This window comes from Sinocyclocheilus anshuiensis, unplaced genomic scaffold (genome assembly GCF_001515605.1).
Source record: "Sinocyclocheilus anshuiensis isolate Anshui unplaced genomic scaffold, SAMN03320099.WGS_v1.1 scaffold1806, whole genome shotgun sequence".
Lineage (NCBI taxonomy): Eukaryota > Metazoa > Chordata > Actinopteri > Cypriniformes > Cyprinidae > Sinocyclocheilus > Sinocyclocheilus anshuiensis.
In genome coordinates this window covers 269,708-286,816 of record NW_015544228.1, presented here as the reverse complement: position 1 = coordinate 286,816, position 17,109 = coordinate 269,708, and the positions used below count along the sequence as shown (strand labels likewise).

At 37.2% G+C, this 17,109-nt stretch overlaps 1 protein-coding gene across 1 annotated transcript; it reads right to left on the bottom strand.

Annotated features, from left to right (window-relative positions):
• Positions 1 to 288: 288 nt before the first annotated feature.
• LOC107697480 (poly [ADP-ribose] polymerase 14-like) lies at positions 289 to 14,453 on the bottom strand. Its single transcript, XM_016498288.1, has 15 exons — positions 14,285 to 14,453; positions 14,017 to 14,144; positions 10,168 to 11,652; positions 9,833 to 10,066; positions 7,623 to 7,844; positions 7,471 to 7,528; positions 6,834 to 6,980; positions 6,681 to 6,740; positions 6,027 to 6,203; positions 4,456 to 4,638; positions 3,896 to 4,311; positions 2,858 to 3,095; positions 2,544 to 2,680; positions 1,785 to 1,962; positions 289 to 1,453 (listed from the first exon to the last, which is right to left on the bottom strand). The coding sequence occupies exons 1-15, from the start codon at positions 14,451 to 14,453 to the stop codon at positions 1,176 to 1,178; spliced, it is 4,110 nt and encodes a 1,369-aa protein (XP_016353774.1). The 3' UTR covers positions 289 to 1,175.
• Positions 14,454 to 17,109: the final 2,656 nt, after the last annotated feature.

Below are 17,109 nucleotides of genomic sequence, written 5' to 3'. Positions count from 1 at the left end.
GGCGGGGGAGTTGGGAGAGCACAAGGAAGACATTCAACAAGTAGACTCGACGAAGAACTAAGGAACAGACAGGTACTTATAAACACAGGATAATTACAAACACAGGTGAGCGGAATCAATCACTAAACAAGAACAGGAAACATGACCAAAAGAGGAAAACAGGAACTAAGACAGAGGTAAAACATGACAGACAGTCCAGAATCCTGACACATTCTCATTAAATATCTTTTTATTGTTTTATTGTTGTAGTACATGTTTGTATAAGGCACTCAAGGTGCTTGTGCAAAGGAGAGGAAATCAAAAACCAATCATGATTCAATCACAACGACATCTGTTAGATGGATTTCGAATTGCAAACATTTTGACAATGTCAAGTCAGTGGGAGATTTTAATATTCTATTTGTAAATTTGTTCATTATTAAATACTTAATCTATAAAAAGATTGTATGTGCAGCTAAATTATTTTCAGATAACGTAGAAATTAAGCCAAATAATATAAGAAAACAACAACTGTTTTTTTGTTACAATATAGACATTTTTCATGGATTCATACGTTTCCCAGAAGTACTTCCGGTTAATGATTGAAAGAATTGCATTGCTTTGTCGGCAACTTACGCAAACTCCTAGATTTCATCCAAAACAATGTCAAATGGTTTCTTCATGATAATGAGGAGCCTGAAGCAGACATGAGAACTGAGAAGGAAGAGTTGGAATACGACCATATCAGATTTTAAAGAGCCCTGTTTTTATCCTGGAGTGATGAATCGATAGCCCTGAAGCTAAATATCATAGCTGCATGTCACTTCTGTGGATGAATCTTTCTCCGTCAGACTATAACTATGTGCGACTCACAGGAGTATTTCATATGGTACTGTTCCATAATCTACAGACAGCTTTGTCCATTAATATTGCACATTTTCTGCTCATACGTTCTTGTGAATTTCAAGATTGTCTGAAAACCATTCATTTTTATTTGCTATCAAGTTGCATAATCTGAAATATACACTCATATCTGCTGAGCACTAGTTAGTTGTGACATAAACCAAAAAAAGGTATGTAGTAACTAACTCAAACCCTCTGGATATAAGTATCCCCTAAATTATTACATTTAAATGTAAAATCAACTATCTAACTGATCACTGTTGACAAGTGAGACAAGTTGGTTTCGTTGAAGTTCATTTGAATGTGATGAGGTAGTCTGGATAAGCCTGGCAGTCGTGGAAAACCACAAACATGGAGGGATTCTGCATATTATCCACCACGCTGTCATAGCGGTCAGGTGCCACATGAACAGGGGGTGTCCTCATGTCCGCCTGACCCAGAGCGTAATAACCCGTAAGCACACGAGCCACAAACATGAGCTGAGTTCCATCTGCTGCAGGAACTGCATACTTGTTTTGGGCAGAGTAGCTGGCGTTCACAGCGAAGTATGTCCCATGACCGTAGTTGGTGGCTGAGAAAGGTATAGAAGTTATCAGTATCGATTAGTCTGCAAACTCGACAATTAATGAGACCATCAGTGGTTGATGGTGGCTGGGAATCTATTAGACTGTTAAACTATAAAGAAGAAGTTCATCCAATGGAATAAAAGTGACTGTTCACCCAAAAATCACAATTGTGTCAACCCTCACTGTTGGGTTTGTTACTCCCACAGTTATTGTGCGCCTTCTGGAGACAGTCAGATGAACTTCACTTTATGGTGCTTTTTTTTTTTTTTTTTACAAAATTTCCATTTTTGGGTGGACTATTAATTTAATCAACCTGAAAAAAAAGAAAGCAGTTACCATTTTGCCCTGCAAAATTTCGATTAAAGTTGGACTTCATGATGGATGAGCAGGATTCCTCTGATGTGCCGTGATAAAGGATCTTCTCTGCTGCTCCCACAGAACCATTTTTGTTCTCCAGCTCTATTTTACGCCCCTCGTATAACCGCCGAAGATCCATGTTCTGGATGCGCTGGATCTGTTGAAATACATTTGCACTCAAACAGCCATGTACAAATATACTTGATGGACTTCACATTCACATCTGCCGTTCTTCACAGAAGCAAACTATAAAGACTATACTGCCATAATGAAAACATGGTACGGTAATTAGAGCAACACTTTCAAAAGGTTAAAGCAAAACAAAATGTATCAATAGGTGATGTTAGTCTAATCTGGCCCTTGATTTAACCTAAGACCTTGTTGTAGATTAACTCTAATCCTAAAGTGCTACTAGATATGAATTAAAGGGGTCATATGATGCTGCTAAGAAGAACATTATTTACTGTTCTGGAACAGTATTGTAAATAAAACTTAACCACTGATTTCTAGTTGTGTCGTCTTTTGGAAGGCCAAACAAAGTAGTTTCGCTTTCACAACGAAATACACAGCGGCTTGAGTGAGTGGCGCCCGGCAGATTCGACGAAGGAGGCTTGCGGGAACAAGAGAAAGGAAGAATTGAAATCGCATCATATGACCCCTTTAAGAAGACATTATGTCCTTTTTATGTCCTTCAGGGTGGTCATGTAACGCATGTGAAGATGGTGTCAGGTGTCAAACCTTGAGCTCTGTTTTTGTGACAGTATTCTTGAAGTCTGCCTTCACAGTCTGGTACTCCGTGGATGATGGATCTAGGTCAATCACCTGTAAGGAGTCACCTTGACTCATGTTGTCCCAGTAGATTGGCAAAGAGAAATCTAAAGCGCCAAATAGTGAGGGTCCTGATTTAGTTGGATTATTATGTATCAATTTATATTATAGATGTAAATCAGTGGTTTTCATCTGGACAAAGATTTTATTTTTTTAATCTGACACAGTATCAAATATATATTTAACGTCATATATTTTCATATACTATGAAAGTGGTTCCTCACCTGAAAGGTTCTCCAGTCGTTTGAGAGCGGTCACCTCTCCTGAATGACATGCTTTGGCCTCCATCTTTCTCAAATTCACAGTCCATTTCACACCCTGTGCATCCACAATTCCATCTTTCACATCGCTTTTTTCGAGCTTATAATTCACGTCTTTTGGTACCTTCTGCCAAATGCCCCGTGATCCCAGAATACACCACGTGACTTGATTGAAGAGGATGGACTGGTCCTTGTCTCTTACCTTGGAGTTTGGGAGAAAAAAAAATGTTAGGGTTTGCAATTGAATGAATAAATAATCATGAAATATAATATGATTTCATGATTTGAAGTTTTTATTGTGTTTATCATTATTCATTAAAATGCTATAAAAGCATATACAGGTGCAGTGTATATATATATATATATATATATATATGTGTGTGTGTGTGTGTGTGTGACCCTGGACCACAAAACCAGTCATACGGGTCAATTTTTTAAAATTGAGATTTATACATCATCTTAAAGCTATTCAATACATCAATATTTGGACAAAATTTTGCCGAGATACAACTATTTGAAAATCTGGAATCTGAGGGTGCAAAAAAATCTAAATATTGAGAAAATCACCTTTAAAGTTGTGCAAATGAAGTTCTGAGAAATGCATATTACTAATCAAAAATTAAGTTTTGATATATTTATGGTAGGAAATTTACAAAATATTTTCATGGAACATGATCTTTACTTAATATCTTAATGATTTTTGGCATTAAAAAAATCTATAATTTAGACCCATATAATGTATTGTTGCTATTGTTGGGTCACATATACATACATACATAAAAAAAAAAAAAAAAAAAAAAAAAATATATATATATATAGGAAAGGTCCATGAGCTGGGATTCAAATGCAAGAAACTCGTAGCACAACAGCACTATATGTCGGTGCGCTGTCCGGGCTATCGGCATCAACTCTTTTATGTAAATTCTATGCATTATGTTCTGAGGCAATTGTGTGGAGAATTTATTTTTAAGGTTTTTAATGTTAATTCATTGTTATTCTCACCTGTCTACGAAGTGCGTCTTGTATCAGTCTAACCACCTCATTCACTCCATCCTTCAGTCCTTTTACTACCCATATATCAGAGCTGCTTGTATCTATCTGTAGGTGCAGTGAATTCACTTTAGAGAGCAGCTGGTCCATCTCATCCGGAGTGAGGCACCTGATCTCATCAAGAAAGAAAGTGTGTGTGGAGCACTGGTCCTTATATGCCTGCTGAAGTTCTCTACAGGCATCAGACACTTCATTATTGGTGTGACCAATGACTAGAAATGCTGCTCTGCTCTCTGTGTCAGGCAAAGATGTCACTAGAGAACTCAAGTCCAAAGCGACTGGTAAGGTTAAGGAATGTGATCTGCTTGATCTAGTTGATCCACTGCGCCCTCTGGTGATTACACTGGTAGGTACAAGTGGTGCAGGAGCTGAAAAAGGTGAATGTGCAAAATTGACAATGAGTGTCTGGTGAAAACACCATAAAAATTTTGAAAAAAACTTAATATTTTTTTATAATGCATGATATTGACAAGTAATAAAAATGCCTCTGCATTACACAGATTTATGCTCACCTGTTAACTGTGCATTACCACCAAATATTTGCTTTGCCGTCGCTTTGAATGCCAGGAAAACATTAATCTTCAGCAGAACGATCCGAATCCTTTTGAGATGTTGAAGATTCGCTCCTTGAACACCATCCTTTACTCCCTCTAGAATGGATTTGGCCACCACATTTGGATCCAAACCTCCTTGTCCTGCAAATCCCATTTATAATGGCAAAACGTTTCTACTATTCCATTCATGCATATTTCAGAAAAACTACTGAGCAATTATACTAGATAACATTTTTTTTATGGTTACAGGCCTTAAAGTCACAATATGTAAGATTTTTTTATTAAAATATCCAAAAACCACTAGAACAGTGTTATATATTTTACTGACTTGTGTACTTACATTATCCCAAATGTTTCGAAGCATGTTTAAATCCAGAGAAATAAGTAATTTTAACTAGTGGCATGGCCGTGTCTATAGTGTCATTGTGTCATAACCCCTCGATTTCCGGTTTTGTTTTGTAGAAAACATGGAAACACCAAAGACGCTTTAATATGTTGTGCGTTTTAATAGACCGGTGACGCCCGCACAGAGTAGCATTATAACAGAACGTTCAAACGTATCTAGTATGATAAAACAGCGCTGCTTTACCCCACATACGCACGACCGGAAGGAGCGGAAGCGCTCGACTGTGGCAAAAGCTCCGCTGCTTTCGAGCCGTGTGTCGTGCTCATTCAGCGTCTCGTTTCGCTTCGACGGCTTTCAGCCTCACCCTGCTTCATTCTACTATGTTAATAAATCATTAGCTCATCCATGAACATGATTTCTGCCCGAGTCCCGTCGGATTGCATCGGCTGTGGGGATGAAGACCACAACTCCCATGATTCCACACTCAGTCACAGTCATCAAACTATGCCTTTGCCTCTTTGTTTATTTTGAATACGCACCCTCTAGTGGCAAAAAATTACATATTGTGCCTTTAATTCCAAAACATATAATCTTGGTAGGTAAAGACCATGACAAAGTCCTGTGAGACTTCAACATTCATGGTGCTAGCAATGCCAAGATCATAAGTTCAATTCCCAGTAAATGCACAAGCTGATAAAATGTTTATTTTGCATGCTACTTAAAGGGATAGTTCCCCCAAAAATGAAAATTCAGTCATCATTTACTATATAACCTGTATGAATTTCTTTCTTCTACTGAACACAAAAGAAGATCATTTTTGAAAGTGAAAGTGACTTTAGAAAAAAGCATCTGCGAAATGCATAAATGTAAATGTAAAAAAAAATATATATAAATACTAGGTTTAGTATTTGTTTTTTATGTGGGAACCAAATTTATCAAATGAGTGTCATGCGCTCAATGCAAGCAAAGACAAAATCAGTATTCTTCAGCTGTTAAAATGTATGGATATATCTCACAATTGGACTTTATTTTAACATTTATTTTCAAATTACAGTATTTTTTACTCTGAGGTGGAAACAGACCATTGTTATAGGAGATAGCAAATGGGGAAAAATACATAAAACAAACTACCTTACAAGACATCCATTTTTTTCTCATTGTAAGTAATAATGAAGGTACTGACCAGCACAGATCGCAGGAATGGCCACAGACCAGTAGCAGCCGTGCTCACTTTGAACCACTATTTCTTTTGCCAAGGTCTTGATAACACCAGGGTCCCTGAGTCCACAAACATGCATGATCGTCTTACAGGGGAAGCCTCCTGGCGGGGTCGTAAAGATCTGCCCTCTTGCTACCTGAGCTGGAGAATACATGTAAGAGAAAGCGTTAGATTACATATTGCATGTACAGTACATATTTCATTAATTAAATCATTTATCTATTTTAAAGTGTCATCTGGTTTTCAGTATTTTATTTGATCTTTTTAAAATGCCTAAAGAAGGTTGCCATTTCTGCATTTCTAACTATACTTGCAAACAGGTTCAGTGAAGTGCATGTCGTTTCTTCAAATTCTCTAAAATCACACTGTTTCTAATGAAGGCATGCGATTCTGTTTTAATTAGGTTAGACCATTTTCAAAAGAAAAGGCTTCCTGGGTAAGTTAAATTTGATTAGGCAAGTCTATCAATCCTATAAAACTTTGTGTTAAAAATACTTTCGATGCTTGCATAGTTTTTTTTTTCTGTGCATTCAAACATGCTTGACAAAAGTCTTTTTATATATGTGATCAAATCAAAAACTAATTTTATAAAAGAAGCTGTAGTTTATTTTTTCTTACCGCCTGTCAGTTGAGCCTGGATTTGAGGTCCTGCCTTAGTAAGGATGTCCTTACACACTCCTGTGATGGATAGGTTAAATAAGCACTCTCGTGTGGTCTAAATAGTGTATAAAGAATGTTTTAGTTATTAAATGAAGAAAGCTGCATGAATACCAGCTGTCTGGAAGTCCTTAAAGTCAGTGGTGTTCACGATGGCATCAGTAGTCTCATTAGTGATGTCTCCAAACACTAGATGGAGTTCAATCCCATCTACTGGCATGATGATCTCATCGAGGTCAGAGGTCAGTGAGTGAAACAGAGCTGTGGTGACAGTTAAAGACATGTTGTAAGAAGTACAGATGTAAGAAACCTTAGAAGGTTTAGCTAAATGTGGGAATTTTCAATGCACAACAAAAAAATTCAACAAAATTCAGACATTTCTCATTGACTAATTTTAATTTTATCACAAAGCATCATACATTTGATGTCATTTGGTCATCATGTGCTGTGGCACGTATATATATATATATACAGTGGGTACGGAAAGTATTCAGACCCCCTTAAATTTTTCACTCTTTGTTATATTGCAGCCATTTGCTAAAATAATTTAAGTTAATTTTTTTTCCTCATTAATGTACACACAGCACCCCATATTGACAGAAAAACACAGAATCGTTGACATTTTTGCAGATTTATTAAAAAAGAAAAACTGAAATATCACATGGTCCTAAGAGTGAAAAATTGAAGGGGGTCTGAATACTTTCCGTACCCACTGTATATATATATACACACACATCTCTAAATCTCTTGCCTTCCCCTGTGTTGTCCACCATTTTTGCACTCAGATTCCCACAGACTGTCTGGAACATCTGCAAAATATTTCCAAAATAGGGTAAGGAATAAAAATCACTGAAATAAACTCCATTGCATAGAGTGTGTGCTATAGATATATAGATTGTGTACCTCTTCGGAATGAGCGTAATTAGCCATTATTGCGATACAAATGGTGTGCAGAAGACCAGTGGATACAGATACATATTCACAGATCTCCTGAGTAAGAATATTAACGGCATCTTTGACCGGTATTGACAGCACTATTCCGGGTCCAATTACTGGCAACGCAACCGAACCCCAAGAGTTCTGCTCACACAGCTCAAAAACTCGGCCAAGTCCAGAGCGAAGCGCCTAAGACAAGATCACAACACCAAAAAATAGATTACTAATGGAAAACCTATACGGTGGCCAAAAGAGTTCAACACATTGCAAATGAAAAAAAAAACAAACACCTGCAAATTAAGAAATCATCTTCATCAATTTGACAACACACACACTGCAAATGCTCACAACACAAACAAATAAATCAATGTGCTGCAAAAACAGAAACACACTGCAAATACAACACAAACAAAGAAACGCGCTGCAAATAGGTACAGACCACCTCAGAAATGTTTAAGGGATCCGCAAAGTGACAAACATGGCTGGGACATATTTATCAATGTTTGCTCTGAAAGGTGCGATTTTTGTTTATTTTAACACCCTGATCATACGATTCCTTAGCTCTTTTTTTTCTTCATATTACTAGCCTAAATGTGACCCTGGAGCACAAAACCAGTCATAAGTAGCTGGGGTATATTTGTAGCAATAGCCAAAAATACAATGTATGAGTCAAAATGATCGATTTTTCTTTTATCTGCAAATGAAAAAACACCTGCAAATTAAAAAAAAAAAACATCATCAATTTCACAACACACATGCTGCAAATGCTCACAACACAATTAAATAAAGAAATACGCTGCAAAAACAGAAACGCTGCAAATAGACACAGACCACATCGGAAATGTTTAAGGGATCCGCAAAGTGACAAACATGGCTGGGACATATTTATCAATGTTTGCTCTGAAAGGTGCGATTTTTGTTTATTTTAACACCCTGATCATACGATTCCTTAGCTCTTTTTTTTCTTCATATTACTAGCCTAAATGTGACCCTGGAGCACAAAACCAGTCATAAGTAGCTGGGGTATATTTGTAGCAATAGCCAAAAATACACTGTATGAGTCAAAATGATCGATTTTTATTTTATGCCAAAAATCATTACGATATTAAGTAAAAATCATGTTCCATGAAGATATTTTGTACATTTTTTTTGTACATTTTTTATGGTTTCCTACCATAAATATATTAAAACGTCATTTTTGATTAGTAAAACACATACCTAAGAACTTAATTTGGACAACTTTAAAAGCGATTTTCTCAATATTATATTTGTAGCAATAGCCAAAAATACACTGTATGAGTCAAAATGATCGATTTTTATTTTATGCCAAAAATCATTACGATATTAAGTAAAAATCATGTTCCATGAAGATATTTTGTAAATTTTTTTTGTACATTTTTTATGGTTTCCTACCATAAATATATCAAAACTTCATTTTTGATTAGTAAAACACATAGCTAAGAACTTCATTTGGACAACTTTAAAAGCGATTTTCTCAATATTTTTGCACCCTCAGATTCCAGATTTTCAAATAGTCGTATCTCGGCCAAATATTGTCCTATCCAAACCATACATCAATGGAAAGCTTGATGAAACATTTTCAAAAAAATTGACCCTTATGACTGGTTTTGTAGTCCAGGGTCACAAATAAGCTGACGAAATACACAATTACTGTAACTGTGAAAGGTTATGTAAGCTGCCTAACTTACTCTTACAATTTTCCTTACAAAAAATAACCATAGCCTATGGTTTTACTATTAATTTATTTAATGAATGAATAGATTTATTATATAAAAATAAATAATCAATGGTTACTATTAAACCATGGTAACCATGCACAAATTAACTATGGATTTACTATACTAACCATAGTTTAACCATGGTATTTGTACAAACGGTAATCAATACGCCACCCCCCCCCCCCCCCAAAAAAAAGGTTAATTTTAATTTTGTTGGGGTAATTTTATTCTGTTGCTACTTGCACGTTTCTTTTTTTGTTTGTGTTGTGAGCATTTGAAGCACATATGCTGTCAAACTGATGACGATGTTTCCTTAATTTGCTGGTGCTTTTTCTATTTGCTTGTGTTTTCTGAAGTTGCAGCGCGTTGAGCTCTCTCGGCCATCAAACAAAACTATTAAATCTTTTCTTTAAATCTCATCCATTCAATATGTCATACCTTTTCGCTTTTGTGCTTGTTTCCTTTTGGCGCACATTCTATGAAGAAAACCTTGGAGCATCCCAGCGCTTGTGTCCCGTCCACCTCCAGCACTTCTCCGGGCTTAAGAGTGTGATTTCCCTTGGCACTGTTGAAGTTATTTTGAAGCTGCTGTCCTGCTTTATTCAACAGGGACGATCCAATCAAGGTTGAGGTCATGTTTGTTTGGATCATCGGAGCAACAAACACATCTGCCTGTTAATTATGCGAATCATGAAGGTTACTTAACAGTCCTTAATAACGTATAAATACTGGTTATTAAGGCTAAATTTGAAATAATGATAATTCAGCCTTACCTGTTGTTGCTCAAGACTACCAACCACAACTTTAATGTTTAAGTCTTTGTCAAAGTCCATAGAGTCTTGGGAAGATGCAGATGCAAATGGCTGGAGACTGGTACTGCTCGTGTATTTGGGAACATCTTCAATAGGCAGTATCACAACCATATAAGAATTCTTCACTAATTGCAAGGTCCTTGTACTTTCACCTTGAAAAAATGGTTGAACTCCAGGTCCTTTCACCTCACAACGTTTAGTGGCAAGACTCTGAAGAAATGACTTAAGGCTGTCCTTCAAACTCTCAACTTCAAAGCGAGGTCCTGTGAGGTGGATGCATGGGTAAGGTGAACATGTTGGCTTTATTTCCACATTACTCTTCTTCATGCCGGCCATCGCCAAGATATCAGAGAAGTGCTCTGCCATTTCTGGCCTGGGAAGAGGCAGGGAGGCATGATGGTTCTGATGGTTTCTTTTGTATTCCAGCACAATGTTCTTCAGCTTATTAACTTCAGTAGTGTAGCCCACAAGTTGCACTTTGGGGTCAGTAGTTGATTCATCCTGGTATTTAGGCTCCACTTTAACACTTCCACGATTGGCTTGATTGATGGCTTCGTTCAAATCCTCCTTCAGTTTAGTAAACGCAGATGATTTCTGAGTGTTTTCCAGATGCACAGTCTCCAAACACACGTCTCTCTGCACGGCAGCAGCCGCCTCCTCTAGCGCTCCATCAGACAGACTCAGCAGAAGAAGATCTGAACCTGAAGTCTCGAGCATAACCGGGCTGCGGAGGCTCTGCTGAAATCGGTTTTGGAAGTGCTGTATATTGCCACTTGATTCCAAGAAGGTCATTAGAGCACGATGTGATGGGATCCTCTTCTCTTTGATTCCTAGCACTAATTTTAAAAGCTCTTCTTCACCTGCATGGACCTCTTTTTCAGGACCCTTCAGAAGAACAACACCTGCTCGTTCCTGTGTGATCTTAAGGGCAGGTAAATTAGCTTTTACGTATGGCTCAAACTGCTCTTTGATGAGGTCATATTGTTTCTCAGACACGCAACACTCTTGTTGAACCTGCTGTTTGTCCTGCAAGCCACTTAGAAATTTTAAAATCTTCTCCACTTCTTTTCGTTCTCCAACCACCACAGCTAAACATGTTAGTTTTTCAAAATAGATTTTTAAGTTATCACTTTGGAGGAAAGAGTTTTCTTCCAGAATGGCAGATTTGTCACTTTCGACCTCAAAGTGGATGATATAGCGTGACTTTAGAATCTCAAACACTTCATCCACTGCACATTCCCATTTCTTCAGGGGAAAAATAGCTTCAGTTCCTGGGTCCTTCACCACCACCAACTCTTCAGAGTCGATGTTGATCTTGAAAGTGCTGGAGATTGTAGAGAAATGTTTCTCCAACTCTGAATATGCCTTTTTAAATTCACTGAGGAAGCGTAGTAGATAATGGTCCAGTTTTAAAACCTTCTCCACACGTTTAGCACTTGCAAATTTCTAACAAATGAAAAAAAAAGTAAAGACAAGTATTAATTGGTCATACACAATGCTTCATAATAAGCAAGACAAGTGAAATTCATTTATCAGGGCTTAGCAATAAGGATATTTCCTGATGGCCTGGTCTAGTTCAGTTTTTACCTGCTTTGCCAGCATTTAGCAGACCAGCAACACATAAGATTACATAACTGACAGGAAACTAATTTGCAAGATATAAAAAGACATGTACAGCATGAACAAATGTCAATTGTAGTGATAATGCTGATTTATCAACTCCATTATCCTGGGATGTGCAATATGTGCAATATAGTAATTGTTGTCTTAACAATGTGACACTATCGGGTATGTCACTCACTTCCTAAAAAAATGATCGAAAACACACCTTGAGGTCACGTTGAATATTTTTGAATGAATCGCATGAGTCAATGATTCATTGACCCATTCATGCACTGTATCTTAAATCCAATACTTCTTTACTATATAGTAGATGAAAAACAGTATGCCAAAAGAGTAGTATGTTCCAATTCGAAAAACTATAGGCGAAAATTACCCAAATTACCAACTACTTGCACCAGGATTCTGAAGTGTGCAATTGATGGACACTTTACTATCCAATTACGCCACGGGAGAGGATTTATGAATGGCAGTGAAGCGATGCAAATGATGCTGGTAGGTCATGTGATAGTAACATGGTGGTTGTAGTATGTCTGAATTTCGTTCATACTACCATATTCATACTACATAGAACATACTTTTTTTGCGAAGTAAGTTGAAATTCAAATGTAGTACAGTACGTACTCAGACAGTAAGCTATTTCAGAAATGCCTATTAACAACAAATGCTTGCTTCATTCCCTGAATGAATCAGCCGTTTGAACGACTTGGTTGAAACAATGACACATTCATTAGGACTTTTACTTGCTGCTGTTTCAGTATTAAAGTATTGTTCCATTTGTTTAATCATTTCATATTTTATATTCAACATTTTCTTTTAAAAACCCCAAAAAACAAAACAAATCCACCAACTACCAAACTTTGCAAAAAGTATCATAAAAGTTTTATTAAGTGAAGTGTGGCCAAGTATGGTGTCCCATACTCGGAATTTGTGCTCTGCATGTAACCCATCCAAGCGCACACACACACCGTGAACACACACCCAGAGCAGTGGGTGTCCAGGGAGCAGACGGGGGTTCAGTGCCTTGCTCAAGGGTCTCATCTCAGTCATGGTATTGAAGGTGGAGAGAGCGCTGGTTATTCACTCCCCCCACCTACAATTCCTGCCAGACCTGAGACTCGAACCTGTGACCTTCAGGTTACAAGTCCGACTCTTTATTCATAAGGCCACGACTGCCCCCAACAACGTTTAACAACCTTTCGGTCTCATGACCTTCATCAGGTATCTTCCTATATTCAATATTTTTAAAACAATAAACTCATTATTAATGCAACTTGCAATTTCAGTGTAAATGCATTAATACACTTGTGTAAATACACTTAAATGCCACATAAGATGCAGCTTTTGTCAGTTCCGCAGTGCAAAAATTGATTTTGTTGATACTGATACCCTTTGATTGGTAACAGCCCTATAGTGTCTTATTATTCCAATTAAATTCGATTAAATGTAAGAATCTGACATAAAAGATAATAATACACCTAAGTTTAGAAAAAACAAAATGCCTTTATAAAGGTAAAAATTAATTAAAAAAAATCACCAACCCATTTCTGTCACTTCTGTGAATGCAAACAAGCAGATTGCTACCTGCACACAGTTAGATCCAGACTGGAGAAGGTCTAGCAAAAATATATTTCAGTATATTAACTATATAGTTCAAAGAGTGTACAGTGTAAGTGAATTAAAAACAAGAGCATTTCGCTAGACCGTTTCACGGGTTAGTAATCTCTTTGTTTGCATTGAGATTTTTTTGGGCTCTACACACCTGAAGCAGCTTGATTTTTACTCAGTTGGAGCACAACAGTCTCTTCAAGTATCATTTCTGTGGACCAATGATGGCACAGAATATAAAGAATATGACAATCTTTGAGTGTCAGCTGTCCATGACAGGCCTAAACCAGTCAAGGTACCAGCACAAAAACATATTCAGCAAAATTAGCAAATCAACAAAATATAACGCTATTTTCTGTCAATATTATATACTGTAGTTCTAGACCTTCCTTATTGTCAAGTTATGCATAGCAGGTGATTTTCGAGAACTGTTCAAGGTATTTACTTTAACTATGCAGAGAGTCGTCTCCCTATTGGTTTCAGAAAAACAGGTCTGACCACCTTGCATCAGCAGTAAACAAGGTACAGCACATATATAAATCGAAGCTAAATCTCTGTTTGTTTTGTGACTGTGCCATTTACCTGATTTGCAGATGCTGTAGGTTGTTCGCTGCTTTCAGCGACATTTTCATGTCTTAATGAAACATGGATGTCCTCTTGCCCTTCTACTTTGATGACATGATCCTTTCGTTCTAGTACTCTTTCCTGGGCTTTGAATACAAATGCATTATAATATAATTATAAATGGAATTTTTATTATTATTACAGTTGTTTTGACAAGCATAAGTGAGATAAAACAATGGCATCGTTTTTAATAACACCAAACTGTAATAACAAAAAGCATGCTTACCATTTTTTTGCATAAAACTTATCTTGTAGGTGTTGTTACCCACTTTGTAGATCTCACAGTCTCCTCCTCCAGACCTTCTCCTGATTTTAAAGTATAGTTGTATTTGTCCAAGTTCCTCATCTGAGAGACTCTTTGCCTCAAAAAACACAGCATGCTGGTAGTTCTCCATCTTTAATCTGTTGTTGTGTTGAGCTTCGAGATAAATATAGGTGCTCTAAAATGCTTTCACTTTTGCTTGACTCGTATTACAGGCTGTGGTTTCCATGGCCACTCCTCTAGCTTCCTCTTGATGCTGTGAGATTTACATATATATATATATATTTCTTTTTTAAATTACTGAAAGGTTCTCTAGCCGGAAACCACAAATGTTTTTTCTACCGCATCACCTGGCCTCCATTTGGCAACTTTTTTAGAGATTGGGTGCCTCATTCAGAAGATGAAATGTGCAGAAGAAACATCTCATCTCAATCCAGAACAATGAAAAATTGATGAAGACCTGGTTCTTTTAGAAGGAAATGATGACTGTGTGATTTAGTTGATCACCATGTCTCACCGATGCTTTTCAAGAAAGGTTCAAAGAGCTCTATCATGGCATCGTCATTACTATGGATTTTCAGCACTGACTGCCGTTCACCCCACTGTTTTAACATTTGGAAAAAAAAAAAAATATCTGCATTTATTTATGATTGCAGAAATAGTGAAAAGGCAGCTTAAGGTCTTTCCACACCTCTGCTGAATGCATTAATCACAATTTAACTTGTAACAAATGAACTATTTTTATACCTTACCTTTTGAAGGAATTGCCTGTAACTGTATTTGAGTCTGGCTTCTTATGGCCACAGCTGAGACACCTTGACAAAGTTTGCTGCAGTAGTCTGCACATACAGTTGCATATTGATTCTCTTGAGTCCACTGACCTACAGCTTCTTGTCACCACACTTGTAACTCTTTTTTCAGTTCTTCAATCTCAGCATCCTTTTCCTTTACTTGTTTTTTCAGTGTTTCATTCTCTGTATTCATTCCCTTTAGTTCACTGCTCATCATATAAACTTGATCTTCCAGTTCAGTATTTCTTCTGCATAGGCCAGAGGTCAAGATCTTGAGTTCTTAAGTATCTTGATCGTAACCTCTCTATCACCCTTTCTTTTCCTTGAACAATGGCATTTAGTCTTTTTATCTCTGCATATTTGAAATCAAGTAGCCTTTTAAGTAAGCCGTTATTTTGTGTTTTTGAATTTAACAGCAAGTTTTCCTTAAAGGCTAACAGAGAAGTGATTTTAGATTTGATTCGCTCAACAAGACATCTCCAGTCTGACTGCAAAGTATTATTATCCTCTGCCTGAGCTGAAAGTTCAAAACAACCTGCTGAATTCTTCCTGGCAACGAGCTCTTGAATTGTCTCAGTAATCTGGTTGCTGTCATTGTTTCGGATCACAAAATATCTTTCTCCACATTTTTTGATTAAAGACTGAAGCTGCTAATATCTGATATAATCCTCAATGGTATAACCTCCCAGTTTTTCTCCATGCGTGAACATCACTATTGTATGATCCCACAGCCGAACAGTAAGCAGACTCTCTAGGGTGCTGATGTTTGACTCTGACAGCACTGAGTTCACTTTAAGAGCCAAGATGACTGCGTGAGGTCCAGTACTGTATAAAGACTGAACACAGTGAACAATTTCATGTTTGTTTTTTTCTGATCTACTCAAGTCTCCTCTCCAGCCTGGGGTGCGAGCCAAATTAATCTGTGTTCCTGATACTGTACGAGTCTCCTTGATGTGGACACTTCTAAAAGACGTCCGGAATGTGAAGACTTTTTTCCCCAAAGATGGCATTAGCAATGGTGTTTTTTCCAGTACCTTGACTTCCAATCAGCACAAGTTTAAGATCCTCAAAAATAGGCTGAATTTCTGAAAAAGTGAAGCATTCAGTTAAATCAAAAGAAATTGAAATGTATTTTAAAAGTGCACTCAATAATATTTGATATGACTGAATCTATGCTGACACTGATTTGTAATGCTTATTTCATTAGAACAATAGTGCTGGTCTAATGAACATGGAAGTGCATTTATAAGTAATATCTTGATAATTTTCATTAGTCTCTTTCTAACTATTTCAACATTTCTACAAAATCTTAAACACTATTTTTTTTCTGTCTAGTTACTTTCAGCACACTAAGATTTGTATTAGCCAATAAACTGTTTTAGATTATTTGAAAATACTAAAACTAAGTTACAAAGAGTGAAAATGTCAGTCTACCGTATCTTTCAACATTTGTTACAATATACAAATCAAAATAAATTGCACTGAGATTCACAATAAATCTGGTTGTCAGTTGTATTGCAAAGTCATTTCTTATATTAAATAAAGAAATATTTATAAAATACAATTTTTAAAATACACAGAGATGCTCCTACTCTCACCTTCTGTCACATAGCAAGGCCGGAAACAACAGGTAAGTGCAGGTGAGTGTCAGCACAGTGAATGATACTGGGGTTCTTATCTGAGTTCTGATGGTTTGTATCTTTGGCAGGTTCGTTGGAGATCGTGGAACAGTTTCCAAGGAGTCATTGGAGGATCGAGGGAGAGACAGTAGGTAAGTCTTTCTAGGTGCGTTCAGCTGAGAGAGTCCAGAACAGTCCATAGGAGTGAATAGTAGACCAGACAGTGAGTGACTGTGATGTGTGTGTATTTGTAGTGTGGCTTGATTGGTGACAGCAGGTGCGGGTGATCAGAACTCAGGTGACTGTGATCGGGTGATTATCCTGGATGGTGACTGAGATGAATCCCTGACATTACCCCCTCCTCCAGGGGCGGCTCCTG

What these genes read in the sequence shown, in the direction of transcription:
- LOC107697480 (XM_016498288.1), bottom strand. Translation starts at nt 14,453, where the DNA reads ATGGAGAACTACCAGCATGCTGTGTTTTTTGAGGCAAAGAGTCTCTCA. An exon ending in GGTGGACAACACAGGGGAAG is followed by an intron (nt 6,981 to 7,470) that starts GCAAGAGATTTA and finishes CTGTCACCACAG; the next exon opens with CTCTGTTTCACTCACTGACC. An exon ending in TAAGGACTTCCAGACAGCTG is followed by an intron (nt 6,741 to 6,833) that starts GTATTCATGCAG and finishes TATCCATCACAG; the next exon opens with GAGTGTGTAAGGACATCCTT.